The sequence below is a fragment of the Aulostomus chinensis genome, chromosome 1 (assembly GCF_037954235.1).
Source record: "Aulostomus chinensis isolate RoL2024-O1b breed Wild chromosome 1, RoL_Achi_v1.0, whole genome shotgun sequence".
Lineage (NCBI taxonomy): Eukaryota > Metazoa > Chordata > Actinopteri > Syngnathiformes > Aulostomidae > Aulostomus > Aulostomus chinensis.
This window is the reverse complement of record NC_141320.1, coordinates 67,996,011-68,011,266: the sequence shown is the minus strand read 5'-3', so window position 1 is coordinate 68,011,266 and position 15,256 is coordinate 67,996,011. Positions and strand designations below refer to the sequence as shown.

Genomic DNA, 15,256 nt, shown 5'->3' with positions numbered 1-15,256 from the left:
TCTTCCTGTCTCCAGACTTCTAATAAAAGAGCTCAGAAATCAGCTAAAAAGGCTTTTATTATGGAAGTGGAAGAGAACAGGATGTGACCATAAATACATTTATGTGTCAGCGCGTCATCTGACTTTCATGTAGCCTCATGATGAGACGCCTGATGTCCTCTCGCTTCTGTCGCACATGTTGCTGTGGAAACCAGTTTTCCAGATGTGGAGGGAGGGTGAAGTGCACCACAGGGTTCTACGGAGCCAATCAGAGTGCTCCATGAGTTAAGGCAGGAAGTTTAATCTAAAGCTGCTTGTGAACACGTGACACATGCAAATAAATCCTGACAAATATCAACGAAAAGCAAGTTTGTTGAACTCAGTGCTGACTCTAACCATCGATGATGTCACATGGCGGTTACCTGCAGAAAGCTCTCCACGTACTGCAGCAGGTACAGACCGCAGTCACTACTGTTGTCCTGCTGAGGGACACTGCAGCTGCAGTTGCGCATGCTGTCAGCCGTGAAGAGACGCTGTCTCCCGCGGCGGACCTGCCACTCCACCTGCAGGTAGCTGCAGACACCACAAGGCTAACTGTTAGCATCCAGGAGAATTACTGGCAGCAGTTTAACTGTAATGCGATGAGGAGTTAAATCACAAACAGAAACAAGAGCAAACAGAATTCTTTTAGCGGTCAGCCTGATCAAGCTAACCTAGCAAACACTGTAGCCTTAGCATGCTAAAACTTCTGGATGGTATCGCGCAAGCTTCAGCGCATTAAACTATGCAAAAGTGCTAAGAATAGCAAGCTCACAAAGTTGTATGTTCTACGCCTTAGCTTGTTACCATACAAACATGTTACACGTTACACTAATAATTACTCTGATGACGTTTCCTTCGCATGGCAGCATGTTGCGAAGTTGTCATCCAGCATGCTGAGGTTAGAATCTTTTCTTTCTTGCCTGTTATATGAATGTTGGTTTTGTTTTAAGGTTTAGCCTGTTAGCATGCTTGTTTTTAACTTTATCATTGTGATGTTTTCGAAAGTCAGCATGCTACTGCTAGTGTTTTATTAAGTTTGTGTTCAGGCTGTTAGCATTATGATTCTGGCATGGTATTTTAATGTTTAGCATGTGAGCATGCAGATGTTAGCATCTTATTTTGACGTTTAGCCTGTTCGCATGCATGTCGTTTTGGCACAAGCCTGTTAACATGGTTTGCTTGAGCGTGTAAGCGTGTTACTATGTTCATGTTAGGCTGTTAGCATGCTAGCATGACATAGGCGTCATGTGATTCTCACTCTCGCAGGAGCCTGCAGACGTTGTTGTGCCGTGACGACTTGAGCGAGTCCATGATGAGGATGCAGGGCCTGGAGAGGAAACCAGGATCAGTCACATGACATCATGTTTGGCACTCATTCAGCAACTGGTTGGCGACTGACCTCTTCAACGTGGCGTCCCTGTTGCAGCCCTGCTGGGTGCAGTCCTGCAAACACCACCAGTTTCATTGTTCTATAACACTTTGATTTGACAGCTATTCACATTTAGAAGTAAAAAGGGTTTTTACTGGCGGCTGCGTCGACCTCAGACTGGCGGTTCGCTCTGATCTACCTGTACCAGAACACAGTGGAACAGTTATAGTGTTAGGATGGGTACAAGTCGCGTTAATCTGAAATCATTTCAATCTCCCTGCTTCGCAGTCACAGCTGGAGGTCAAAGGTCACAGTGAGGAAACTGATGATCACAGACCAGGTCGCTCCTGGTACTGAACATCCTCCAGACCGGGGAAACACACCAACGCCAGAAACCAGTGAGCTCTGCAGGAGACCACAGGACACTCATCAGGCCATCGCCGTTGGCAGCTTCTCTCCCCCTGAACCTATGAATGCGTGCTTACTCTTGATTGACAGGCACAAACAGGAAATCTTTAGTGAAGATGTCAACATGGCGGGTCCATGTTTTCACCCTCTGATGCCTCATCTTGCGATCTCTGAAAACAACATAGTGCTGACCTCAACACGCTGAACACGCTGCACCATCAAAGCAACATCCAGCATTAAGGATAACATCATTGCTAGTCACAGGGACGTTCTTACGGGACGATGGCGGCCTCGCCGTCCTCGCCAGCGACCTGCTGTCTGCTCAGTTGTTTGTAGAAGAAGCTGCTGAAGACGTGACTCTGCTGGGCCACAGCACCAGCTACTCCCTCCTGGAGGAGGAACCTGCAGGAGGCATGACACCTACTGGTGAAACGATGAACTACAGCACCAGGGAACTGAAAAATAACTCTGGCTAAGGTTATGAGTCACTCGATGAACTCACTTGAGGTAGAAGTCAATGATGACATCATTGAGGAACTCGCCAGCCTCTAGACATGCAAGGTCCTCCTTTGTTATGGTAATGCGGCCTTTACAGGGCGGTGGCGGATACTGGACCAACCTGAGACCAAAGACATTGCCTCACCAGTGATGTCATCAGCAGAGACTAGTGAAGGGTGGTTCCTTGTTACCTGCTTGGGAGCTGCCGCAGACCTGATGGGGTCTTGTTCTGCTGACTGCATCTCACCTGTCCAGACGCCTCCTGGAAGACACAACCACTTGCTTTGAGAGGCAGAACTCCTCGAATGCTAACGCTAACAGTTCACGTAGCTCTGGGGACAAAAGGAGCTGTCTTACAGCAGAGTGACCCAGCAGGTCCAAAAGGTGCTGGTCCAGAGGCGGAGCACAGCAGCGGAGAAGCAACAGCCCATCAGTCCAGTTCAGAGGGGAGGCAGGAACCCCAGAGGAGGCAGAGCGCCCCTTCCTGAACTCCTCCATGTCCAAGAGGGATGCCAGCAGGGCGGCCTGGATCTCCTGCAGACGCTCTTTCAACAGCACCAGGAGGACAGAACAAGACGGACCTAAAAAACCAGAGCAGAACCAAGAGGACCCAGAGAAGAGGTACTAGGACAAATGACGGGGTTTAAGAGTCCAGTCAGTTCCTTGGTTCAGTTGATGAACTTGGCATGTTTACCTGTCTTGGCGCCAGGCTGGATGGCAGTCAGCTCCCTCTGAATTAGGTTGGCCTGAGCATTCGACACGCACAAGAGGAGCAGCGAGGGGGCGGGTCCTTCCCACCCAGCCAGCAGAGCCCCGCCCCGAGCCACGACGCCATTCCACACACCATATCCATGTACCTGAGATGCCACCAGAGTGACTTCTCCGTCCTCGCCGCCCTGCCCCCCTGAGCCATTGGACAAAGAAATGTCCTCGGTTCACAACTAAATATGGTCAACTGACAGGAAATCGCTGAAAGTGTCAGAGGTGTCTACCTTTCAGAGGAAGGCTGATAGCGTACGGGGAGATCTAGGAGGGATCAGAGGAACTGGTTAGGAGGTTACAAGGTCAACAAGAGGAACCATCAAACATGATTAACTGTTTCAAGATGGCGTGAGAATGACATCACTCAAAACCTGAAGTAAAACTAACCATCATTTTCCCGTTAGCGTCAGCGTGTGTCAGGCCTGCTTCGAGGGAAGTGAACTCTAGCTCCAGGAACGATGGCGGCGAGTTCTCATCAAGGTGATGAACCTGGAAGACAACACAGAGGGTCGCAGTTCTACCGATGCTTCAGGGCAGGTCAGAGGTCACCAGGGTCACAACATTGTTTGATGAAGGGTGGGGCCCCTGGCAAGAAAAGAACAGACATTCAGCTCCCCCAGTCCAACGCCTCGCCTCTTACCTCCGCTGTGTCTGGGTTTTGTGGGCGTTGTCCCACCACCTGGCTGGGCAGCGTCCTTGCATCACCTTCCTCGTCTTCGTCTTCCTCACTCGACAGAACGACTGAAACAAGAAGGACAGTCATGCAGTGTCTCGTTCTCCACCGCCTTCAGGGACGCCGCCGCTGAACTGGCTCACAACTCACTTGGCTCTGATTGGTTGGCTGCCCTCCTACGAAGATGGAGGACGCCAGCCCGCCTTGCCCTCTTGCCCTCGCTCTCTTTCTCCCGCTGCTTGCGGCAAGTGGTGCGGCATGACAACGCGCAGAGACTCCGCCCCCCAAAGGGGGTCGTCCCTATAGACAGCAGGGAGCTCTCGGAGGACGCGGGATGTCGCTGGGTGGGACTGCTGTTGGTTCTGGAAGCAGTCACGAAGTCATCTTCTGATGCGACACCCGAGAAGTTCTTCTGCTGCGCCACAGCGCCGGGCGAGTTCCTCTCACCCTGAACACGGAAAGAAGGAAGGCGTTCTCAAATATTGAATGTTCTTCATATCAGAAATGTGTGACTTCTGACCTGCAGCGTGCTCCTCCATGTTCTCCACCCCGGTGAGGAACTCAAACTTCCAGGATGCTCATCTGCTCGCAGCTTTGCCAGCGAGTCCCCCGACTCCTCAGAGATGCTCTCAGTGGGCGGAGTCACACCTGTGGGTGAGAGTCATGTGGTCAACTGCACCCTGCTGTGACTGGCTGAGACGTGATATCTCCAGCTCTTCTCACCCCTTGGGTCACTCTTCTTCTGTGGTGGCGACGGACACTCAGAGGTCCTGTCAGGCAGCAGGAGCCGGTCAGACCCTCTCTTCAGGCGCCATCTGGTGGAGGACACATGCAACAGTGGCTTAGTGACACGACACCCATGCTGATGTGATGGCCACTCGCCAAACCCACCTCTGTCCTTGCTGTGGTGGGCGTGCCCAGCCCCCTGCTGCTCTAGGAGACACTGCTGAAGCTTCCCGGAGCCCCAGCAGCGTTCTGACCATGTTTTTGAAGAGTGGCTGAAACGGCGAGCTGGCAAGAAGCAGGTTGTTAACGGACACACATCATCATCGGCGTGCTGACATCTGCTGAGTTAATATGTTCAAACCTGTGACTGCTCGGCATGGAGCTGAGTGAGCTCCCAGCATGCATCCTGCCAGTCTCACCACCGCCCGGCTGACCCCCGAACTGCTGCTGGGACCATACATGGTTACCAACTCGTCACTGGTTCATCATCATCATCATCACTCAGCGTACACACCTACCACCATATTTTTGGGGGTGGGGCTCTGGAGGCGGGACAGTGGTGACTGCATTTGCAGGTGGGTGGAGTCTGAACCTGCTCGCTGTTCCTTCTTCGGGATCTTGAATGGCGCCGCCATGCTGCCGACACACAAGAGGAGACTCAAACCAACGTCCTACGAGGACATTGGCAAACCAAACTCCATTTTAAAAGGGCAGTCTGAACGGCGGCGCTGGGATCTCACCATACATGACGTTTACTGCTGAGTGCATACATTCACCTTCACTGATGGCTGGGGGCGTCTGAGCGCTTCCACACTGGCTGATGGGATAGTGATGAACCCACGTCTGAGCTCAGGGGACATGAAGGGAAACCTCACCTCAGAGAAATCAGCTCCACCCACGTATGACATCACATGTATATGATGTCTTTAGTCACAATTTGGGAATGAGATTGAGACTAATCAGTTGGAAGTCCAGCAAAGGAAGTTCTGAACAGACACAAATATGTTCTCCTCTCACAGGAACCTGCTGTGCCTGAACACGCAGAACCTCGCTGACAACCAGCAGGTCTGCAGCTGGGCGCCGGAACCACGCCGAACTCATCTGCTGTCGTTTCACGACGATGAGCAGCTTCTCCGTAGTTCACCACGACCCGGCTGAAGTCTCTCCGCCACTCAGTGGTCTCCGAAGGCTCGACTCATCAGCTCATTTCGCAGTCGATGGAGCAGCCAGTCGCGATTTCAAGTGGTATTTATTGAACTGCAGTAACATTCAGACAATAAATTCTGCGCCGAATTAACCAGCAGATCCAGACGGTTCATCTGAATATCAGCTCGGTTCCAACTGGTTTCAAATTTTCCATTTCGACAGCAAAAACTTCAATCGGTCTTTTTATTCTTTCCGGTGTTGTTGCAGAGTGAGCACAGCTGGCTACATCACAAATACCGGCAGCATTTCGGACCAACCGGTACCAGAACTCTGGAGGAACTCGTCGTGGCAGAATTCATAGTTTAGAACTTGGAAACTGTTACAAACCTCCAGGCAGTCCTCGGAGCTGCTTGCTAGCCGGGGAGCTAAGTTAGCTGGTAGTGACGTCGTCAGACGCCGAGGCTCTCCGGTGAACTCGTGACCGAACAGGCTTGCGTGGTCGGCTCGGGGAAAGAAGAAGAACGAGAAACGGCCGTCATATCACTACTCGAGACCCCCGCATCCAGAGCTCCGTAGCAACATCCGCGAAGTCAGGATGGGCACGCGCTACGTCACTCTTCTTCGTGTGTTTCTGGCTGTTGGGAGCGTCAGCGCCTCCTGCTGGGCGGCAGTTGGCGCAGCAAGTCCCACCCCAAACGTTTACCTGCTCCTTCAGGTTATGGGTCACCTGTCGGCCCTGACCAGTCTTGAAGTGGTAGCTCACAGCTAACAGTTAGCATAAATTTTGGGGGTTTCCTCCAACCGAACCCAAAACCCGCAAGTGATTCGCTGTGATATCGCGATGAGAAATCCTCAACCAAAGCAGCTTTTCACAAAGTGCGTGGGGGCGCGAGTCACCCAACGTCCAAACATTATTTCCCCCTCACCTTTCGCTTTGTTTATGGTTCCACCGGAATTTTTTTCGCGGCAGAACCAACGAGCGCTTTAAACCTCTTTCATAGCAACTGTTGTCAGGTCTGTTTTTAAAATGGAGAGATATTTGACAGGGATGAAACACATTTTATTTCATTTTTTTCTAGTTTTGAAAAACTAAAGGAATGTTTATAATTTTTAATAGGTCAATAAAGTTAAACATGGCCTATTTTGTCCAAAAATTTGGCGTGGGGGGGGGGGGTGAAAATTTTTCTTCCTCCAAGGGGGGAATGACAGAAAAAGTTTGAGAACCACTGAACTAAACTGTGACTCTAGGATCTTTGCTTAATCGTTAGCTGTTAGCTGTTAGCCAGCACCGACGGGACGGATCAGCACAACAGTGATATGTAAGGCTTTAATCTCAAGGAATATTTAAGAAAAAAAAACAGGACAACAAGCTAACAGATGTATTTCATTTCATCAGTTTTATTAATGCCATGGTTACATTAAATTAACCTTTGTTTTTGCCAAGGCACCCTGCTGGCGGGAAGAGTGAACATTCATGTTAACCTGAGCATGAATCTGGTGCCTGACTAGAAACAGAAATGCAAGTGTGGGTGGGACTGAAAACCTCAGGGTTCCTGTACTGATCTGAGTTTAAAACTACTGTCAGTGAAATCACTAGAAAGTTTGTTTACCAGTCGGATACACTGAGGATTAAAAATGAGCACAAGCCCCGCCCACAGACCACTTCAATCAAACTATAAAGACACAGATGTGTGCCACCCTCCAGAAGGAGGCAGGCTTGTCGAACAGGTCAAACCATGATGTCAAGGTCATGACCGTGATGTTTGTAGATTAAGACGCCCACCAGCTGAACGCCACCCAGGAGGTACAGGTCAGCTTCTCTTCTCAGCCGCGTCAAGGACATCAGCTGCGCTAATTTTGGCCTCCTGCAGCAGCGCTGCCGCTCTGGTATTCATCTGCCGAACAAGAGGGTCAATTAGAGGCGGGACTGAGACGGTGGGACTGAGACGGCTGGACCAGGCGTCATGAGAGCACCTACCGCCGTCACAAAGCCATCATCAGTGATGTCCTTCAGGTTGATGACAACATTGAAATACGCTCCAAACACAGCCGCCTCCAGAGCCTTCGCCGCCACCTGGAAACCATTATGGCCTGGACAATGAGATTTGAGAGTTTGGTCATGTGACTTATTAATAGACACTGTCTCCTACCTGTGCGTCTGACTTGCAGCCCACATTTCCATAGATGACCATCTCTTTGAGGGACGGCCAGAGGACACTGACCCGCTCGGCCAGTGCCAGTGGAACGCCAACTGCTTGCTTGAGAGCCTCCTGCATCGCCGCATTTCGCCTGTCAGACAAAGAGATTTGTTTTCAAGTGTGACCTCCCCTCAGTCACATCTACTGACTCAACAGCTCAGGTATGTGATCGTGTGACAGGTTCTCACCTCACTGCTTCCTTGTCGGTGGTTTTCGGCATTTTCAGTGCCGCCTGCAACAAAAAAAGCACATGAAACGATGCTCAAAGGCACGCCAGCAGGAGAACGGCCTGACACATCACCATGTAGCCGTTGAAGGCATTGGAGTCGGCATCCACCATGTCCAGCAGCTCATTCATGGCATGATGAAACGGGGGTATCAGCCGCCTCATCACGCTATCCACCTCCTCAAACTGGCGCTTGCCGTAAGTCATCTGGCCAACCATGGTGCCCAATGCCGCCCCCTGAAGGACAAACATCACCATTACAACACATCTGCACAGGTCTGTTCACCACATGGCGCTGATGTCAGGTACCAGGGCAGCCACAGCAGCCGAGACAGATCCTCCCCCCGGTGCCGCCGTCCGAGCACCAACATTGTGAACAAAGCGCCGCAGAGAGAGAGAGACCAGACACCCATCCTCCTGTGACCTCACCATGTACCTAGTGATGACATCACATCACAACATGGCCGGCAATCCTCACACTCTCACATGACACAACTGATTACGTAACTTCGGGAGCAGATATCTGACTCACTCGATGATTCGCTTGTCTGGCTTGAACGGCCCCAGCGAGTCCAGGCCCAGCCTGCTGATCACCTGACCACACACAGATATTCATGCTGTTAGAAGCCGCGGCGGCGTGGAGAGCAACAACACCACGTGTGCTCACCAGGCGGACTTTGTGCTCCTCCTGAACGATGAAGAGATGGTCACGCTCAATGTAGAAGTCGGCGGCTTCCATTATTGCGCGGAGTGGGATCAGACCCACGATCTGGGAGCCGACCACTGGCAGCTTCAGCTCCTGGACCAAACATAACAACTTTTATTTTGACAAGACAACAAGTGAAAAGGGAAGGTGACAGGTTGACCTCTGACCTTGGCGCCATGGTGGATCTCCTCGTAGACTTGGTGGAGTGGCGTCTGCTGGTGGTCTAGGATGTTGGTAGAAACCTGAGCAATGCCAGCCTCATCCAGGAACCAGCCCATTGCCTGGACCTTCACCAGTCGTCCTGGCTGACACACACACACACACACACACACACACACACACACACACACACACACACACACACAAACTGTCGTCAGTATCTGAAACACTTAATTGATCCCAAGTCTCAAGGGAGAAATACTAACACACGTCTTCTAAACAGGCCGTACGTGACCTCTGACCTCTCAGGAACAGTGTTCTACCTGGTCTTTGCCACGGCCCTGCTCCCGGATGTCCAGTGCGATGCGATGCGCCTGCTCCTTGGTGGCAATCAGGTTGACGTTGTAGGCAATGAGGAACTTGCGAGCGCCTGTTACTGTGGCCCCCCATGACTCCACAAACAATGCAGGGCCAAAGTCCGGAGCCCATTCAATGCGTTTCAACTGGGGGACACGAGAACCACCGTAAACAGTTAAGTTCCACATTTTTTCCGCCAGCTGAACGTCAAGCTCCTGGTCTAAGTGGTCTCACCTTGTCTGGCAGAGCTTCATATTCTCCGGCTCTGACAGCCGGCAGGCTCCTCCTCTTCTCGCTCCGTGCTGCGTCTCCGTACAGATACACTGGGAACAAGCAGGCTCCACCGGTGAGACACTGTTAACAGGAAGTGACCTTGTGTTCTGTGTCACGAGTGTCTCACCAGGCACATGCAGCATCTCCGCCAGTCTTTGTCCGAAGATGTTGGCGCAGTTGATGCAGTCTTCCATGGTGGCATTCTGGATGGGAATGAACGGGCAGACGTCCAGCGCTCCGGTGCGAGGATGCTCGCCTACATGGGGAGCAAACGTAAGAGACACACCTCCTGCAGACGGCATCATGCCGCCATGCCGCACACACACTGACCTGAGTGTTGGCTCATGTCAATGAGGCTGAAGGCCTGGCGGGCAGCGTTCAGTGCTCCGTCCACCACTGCTTCAGGAGGACCCACAAAGGTGTAGACAGTCCGGTTGGTGGAGGCTCCAGGGTCAACGTCCAGCAGGCTACAACCTGCTGTGCTGGTGATGGCTGCCGCAATGGCATCGATCACCTGAGACGTTCACACAATCACACAACTGTTTATCAGCCTCCACCTTTCTTCCACCGAGCCTCCTGCTAGCCTCCACCCTTCCAGCCTGCTAGCCTCCACGCTGCCTCCTGATAGCCTCCACCCTCCTCCCAGCATGCCTAACACCAGCCTCCCGGTAGCCTCCACCCTGCTTCACGCCAGCCTCCCGCTACCCTCACCCTGCTTCCAGCCTGCCTCACACCAGCCTCCTGCTAGCCTCCACCCTGCCTCCTGCTAGCCTCCACCCTGCCTCACACCAGCCTCCTGCTAGCCTCCACCCTGCCTCCTGCTAGCCTCCACCCTGCCTCACACCAGCCTCCTGCTAGCCTCCACCCTGCTTCCAGCCTGCCTCACACCAGCCTCCTGCTAGCCTCCACCCTGCTTCACACCAGCCTCCTGCTAGCCTCCACCCTGCCTCACACCAGCCTCCCGCTAGCCTCCACCCTGCCTCCTGCTAGCCTCCACCCTGCTTCCAGCCTGCCTCACACCAGCCTCCTGCTAGCCTCCACCCTGCTTCCAGCCTGCCTCACACCAGCCTCCTGCTAGCCTCCACCCTGCTTCACACCAGCCTCCCACTAGAGATAATTTTGTTTATCTGGAGGTTATTCGTGGTTGGCATCATCCTCATATGTCAAAGTTCAGCCATAAAGAAGCAACTAACTTGTTTTCAATAAATTAAATTAAATCACTGACCTCCTTGTTTCGGCCCTCAGAGAAATTGGGAACGCACTCCACCAGCTGAGTCATGACGACGTCTGAGTCCAAACTGTCCTCTGAGGGTCAGAAGGTTTGATTTCACCCTCCAAAAACAAACTGCTGTGGCCAAACAGTGTTGAATCATTAACTGATGCTGCATTCAAAGACTGTCTCTTTCTTAGTCAAACATTACATGAGCAGGATTCCATTCGCCTGGTGTGCTTTAGCCAGCTTCTATCAGGCAAACAGATGTCAGCTGGGCTCTACTGACCCAGTATATATTAACTGTGTTTCACTAGCCTGGCATGCATCAATGGGGTTTCATTCACTGACTAACATTAGCTGGGTTTCATTAGCTTAACAGACCTTAGCTGGGTTTCAGTAGCCTGACATCTGTTAGCTGGTTTCCATTAACCTGCCATATCTTAACTAGGTTCCATTAGCCTAGCATAGTTTAGCCGGGTTCCTAACCCAGCATATATTTGCAAGGTTTCAATACCAAGTAGAAGTTAGCTGGTTTTCCTTTCCCTAACATAATTTAGCTGTGTACAGTTTTCATAGGTGAGCTAGGTTCCTTTGACCTAGGAGACATTAGCATCATAGGTGTAAGGAGGGTTCCATTAGCCTAACATACATTAGCTGGATTTAATTAGCCTGGCATGTTTTACCTGGGTGCTATCAGACAAACAGATGTTCGCTGGAATCTACTTACCCAGTATATATGAGTAAGTAAGTAAGTGAGTAAGTAAGTAAGTAAGTAAGTAAGTAATACTTTATTTGTCCCCATGGCCAAATTGGTTTGCAGCAGCATGATCACAGGCATTTTGAAGACAAAGAAAAGAGAAAAACAACATATGATAAGACGGCTTAGGACATAAAACAACATGACATAATTCCACTTCATGCCTTGCAACAATATTAAAAAACATTAATGGCTAAAAACTTGCTGCCAGGACCAGCTGGACAGTAAAGTGCACATACAACTGAGGTATTCTTCACAGAAAGTGCATTATTTGTTAAGTAATTTAATGGTTCGTGGGAAAAAAGAGAATTTTGACGCCACACTTGGGTTACCTTGCTGTAGCATGGGAACTTACCCCCTTCATACCCTTGCCTGGCAGCAGGAGCACGCATGAGTCCAGAAGTTCCTTAACCATCGATAGATGCCTTCAATATCTCAGTGCAATAAAACCATGTTTCTATTACCAAACGTGTCCACAGGTCAAACTCTGGTCAGTACTGATAACTTCTGCATATTCAACAGGAAACATTTCCGGAGGCTAAAGGTCAAAGGTCACAACATTGTTGAAGATAATCTCATCAAGTTTCTGTTTCCAAGTCATTCGCAGAGACTGTGAGAATTCAGACAGGAGGATGACGCCACACACGGGCTTGACTCAACTCTACCAATGATTAGAGGGTTAAGTACAAACAAGAACAAACATAATAAAACATGGATTGATAAAGAATAAAAATCACAATTATAGGTTAATTCTTCATTTATGATAATAAAAAGGATAATGATGAATAAAAAGTGTCCAATCAAAGATCAGAAGAATTATTTTTACATTGATAAACAAAATTTTAAAAAGTCATAAAATGTAGTGTTCCTCCATTCCTGTTCTGTTCCTTTAAATCATAGCGAATAAACATAATTTAATAAATACAGAAACATGAACACAATGTGTTAAAAACATATTAGTTATGAAATTTCATGTTTAGTGTTTGTTTATCTTTGTCAAGAATGTTTTCTGAGGAACTCAGAGAACATGTTGACTCTTTCATCCCGAGTTCCACCTTAATTGGTTTATTATGATATTACATCAATAAATTACTGCAGCAAGTTTACTGGTTCAACAGTGACTCTCAGAAACTTCTGAGTACTTCATTCTGCACTCTGTCACTCAAACAGTAATGATAAATACACTTAATGAAGTCACAGTCTGATGCAAAAGAGATTAGAGAGTGAAAGACAGGAGGAGGTGGTGGTAAAGGTGGAGGAGTCAGTAAAGGCGGTGGAGGAGGTGGTAATGGTGGTGGAGGAGGAGGTGGTAAAGGTAGCGGAGGTGGTAATGGTGGTGGAGGAGGAGGTGGTAAAGGTAGTGGAGGTGGTAATGGTGGTGGTGGAGGAGGAGGTAAAGGTAGCGGAGGTGGTAATGGTGGTGGAGGAGGAGGTGGTAAAGGTAGCGGAGGTGGTAATGGTGGTGGTGGAGGAGGAGGTAAAGGTAGCGGAGGTGGTAATGGTGGTGGTGGAGGAGGAGGTTAAGGTAGCGGAGGTGGTAATGGTGGTGGTGGAAGTGATAAAGGGGGTTGTGTGATAAAGACTGTGGAGGAGATGGTAATGTGGTTATGGTGGTCATAGTGGTGTAGAAGGTGTAAAGGTGTTGGAGGAGGCGGTGCAAGTGGAGAGACGTGTCAGGTGGAGACCTTTGAGCTGTTTTATGGTTCCTCTGCCGTCGTTATGACCTCAGATGGGACGTGTGGGACGGCAGGGCAGCGGCGAGCTGAACCTCTCAGCAACATGGAGTTCTGGATTTGTCTAATCTTCATGGTTCTGGGTAAGAAGAGTTCCTTATGACTGAGTTCTGAAAGGAGGTTCTGTTTGTGTTCTGGTCAGATACAACAACGACAGCTAGACTGAAACCTGAAGTTGTTTCTTTGTTAAAGTTTTGGTTATTCATTATGTGATCTTTATTTTCAAGCCAACAAAGTAGTTTCATTTCCTACGACACCAACAACAAGTAAATTATCAAGAAATAACCTGAAATATTAAAATGAAGCTGTGACAAGAAAGTAAATTTAGAGTGAAACAGGATTTTGAATTGTGTTGAATATTAAAATAGGACCCTGGAGACCTTTGCTCTCATGTTTAGTTTTTTCCCCTTCTGTTTGTCTTAAACAGCAACTTGAAATATACCATCACAATCGGCTGGTCTGAAACGAGTACGCATTCATTGTACATGCTTCCTTGGCAATTTGTCAAAACCCAATAAATGGATTTTCTTGTATTACATATATTTGTACACAAAGCTACTGTCATGTTCAAAGTAAACACATGATTTCAGCCCAAAAATACGAGAAAAGCCTTGAATACCTGACCAAGAATTTAGTCTGTGAATACGTACAGACTGTTTATACGCTATTCATGGATGATGTTTATAGATGAAACACACAGTCTTTAAAGATAATGTACATGCTAACAGATAAAATATAGATGATATATAAACAAGATGTTCAATTGTTCATTGATCAAATGAAGATGATGTTCAGAGACGATCACATCTGACAGGCTCACCGTCATCTCCTCACAGCCGTTCCTCTGGAGTCTCCTGGAACTGAAGCTCAAACCACATCATCTGCACCAGTTCCCACCAACATGATCCCCCACACCGGTTGGGTCCCAAACACTGATACTAGTCTAAACACTGCCATGACTACGAGTTCAAGGAACACGACTACTACTAGTACAACATATAACTCAACAGCTACGACTAATCAAACCTCTATCACTATTATGACTGTAACTCCAGGAGGGACTGGTCTAACCGCCATCTCAGATAGTACCATGGGAACTCAAGGTACTACCACTACGGATCATACAAGTACTATTGTTGACCTCTGGACAACTCCTCCTTCTACTTCGACCCCCCCTTGGACAACTCCTCCTTCTACTGCGACTGCCCCTCAGACAACGCCTCCCTCTACTCCTACTACCCCTGGGAAAACTCCTGCTTCTACTCCAACCCCTCCTGGGACAACTCCTCCTCCTACTTCAAACCCCCCTGGGACAACGTCTCCCTCTAGTCCTATTCCCCCTTGGACAACTCTTCCTTCTACGATGACCCCTCCTGGAACAACTACTACCTTTACTCCTACTTCTCCTTGGACAACTTCTTCCATTCAAACACTTCCTGGGACAACTACTCCTTCAACTCTTACCCCTCTTTGGACAACTCCTCATTCTTCTACTACCCCCTCTGGAACAGCTCCTCATTCTACTCCAACACCCCCAGGAACAACTCCTCCCTCTACTCCTATTCCCCCTTGGACAACCCTTTCTTCTACTTCAACCCCCCCAGGGACAACTCCTCATTCCCCTCCTACCCCCACTGAGACAGCTCCTCATTCTACTTCTCCCCCCCCAGGGACAACTCCTCATTCTATTCCCAGCCCCTCTGAGACAACTTCTCCTTCAACTCCTACCTCCCCTTGGACAACTCCTCATTCTACTCCTACCCCCTCTGGAACAACAACTTATTCTACGACTACCCCCTCTGGGATAATTCCTCCTTCTACTCAGACCCCTCTTGGAACAACTCCTGCCTTTACTCCTACTTCCCCTTGGACAACCCCTCCTTCTACTCCAACCCCCCCTTGGACAACTCCTCCTTCTACTCCAACCCAGCCTGTCACAACACCTCATTTTACTCCAACCCCCCCTGGGACAACTCCTATTTCGACTCCTACTCCCCCCTGGACAAACCTAACCTCTAGTTCTACCCCTCC

At 49.5% G+C, this 15,256-nt stretch overlaps 2 protein-coding genes across 5 annotated transcripts; both read right to left on the bottom strand.

Annotated features, from left to right (window-relative positions):
• Positions 1 to 43: 43 nt before the first annotated feature.
• LOC147272925 (uncharacterized) lies at positions 44 to 6,516 on the bottom strand. Of its 4 annotated transcripts, none has more exons than XM_086202725.1 (22): positions 5,198 to 6,516; positions 4,976 to 5,093; positions 4,819 to 4,901; positions 4,623 to 4,742; positions 4,455 to 4,546; positions 4,252 to 4,379; positions 3,882 to 4,179; positions 3,699 to 3,799; positions 3,446 to 3,547; positions 3,289 to 3,322; positions 2,991 to 3,200; positions 2,654 to 2,877; positions 2,488 to 2,558; positions 2,301 to 2,417; positions 2,075 to 2,200; positions 1,876 to 1,968; positions 1,728 to 1,795; positions 1,546 to 1,589; positions 1,421 to 1,464; positions 1,280 to 1,348; positions 402 to 552; positions 44 to 235 (listed from the first exon to the last, which is right to left on the bottom strand). In XM_086202725.1, exons 1-22 carry the CDS (start codon positions 5,227 to 5,229, stop codon positions 107 to 109), a joined length of 2,454 nt encoding a protein of 817 aa, XP_086058851.1. In that variant the 5' UTR covers positions 5,230 to 6,516; the 3' UTR covers positions 44 to 106. The 4 variants fall into 4 exon arrangements, with proteins under 4 accessions (XP_086058851.1, XP_086058852.1, XP_086058853.1 ...); XM_086202726.1 differs by having other exon boundaries at positions 5,234 to 6,516; XM_086202727.1 differs by having other exon boundaries at positions 5,991 to 6,516.
• A 465-nt stretch (positions 6,517 to 6,981) lies between these two features.
• ftcd (formimidoyltransferase cyclodeaminase) lies at positions 6,982 to 11,054 on the bottom strand. The gene is made up of 14 exons (XM_086202729.1): positions 10,748 to 11,054; positions 9,853 to 10,036; positions 9,650 to 9,778; positions 9,484 to 9,572; positions 9,216 to 9,395; positions 8,901 to 9,038; positions 8,695 to 8,826; positions 8,560 to 8,621; positions 8,337 to 8,463; positions 8,103 to 8,264; positions 7,990 to 8,033; positions 7,754 to 7,892; positions 7,582 to 7,677; positions 6,982 to 7,498 (listed from the first exon to the last, which is right to left on the bottom strand). Exons 1-14 carry the CDS (start codon positions 10,799 to 10,801, stop codon positions 7,415 to 7,417), a joined length of 1,620 nt encoding a protein of 539 aa, XP_086058855.1. The 5' UTR covers positions 10,802 to 11,054; the 3' UTR covers positions 6,982 to 7,414.
• Positions 11,055 to 15,256: the final 4,202 nt, after the last annotated feature.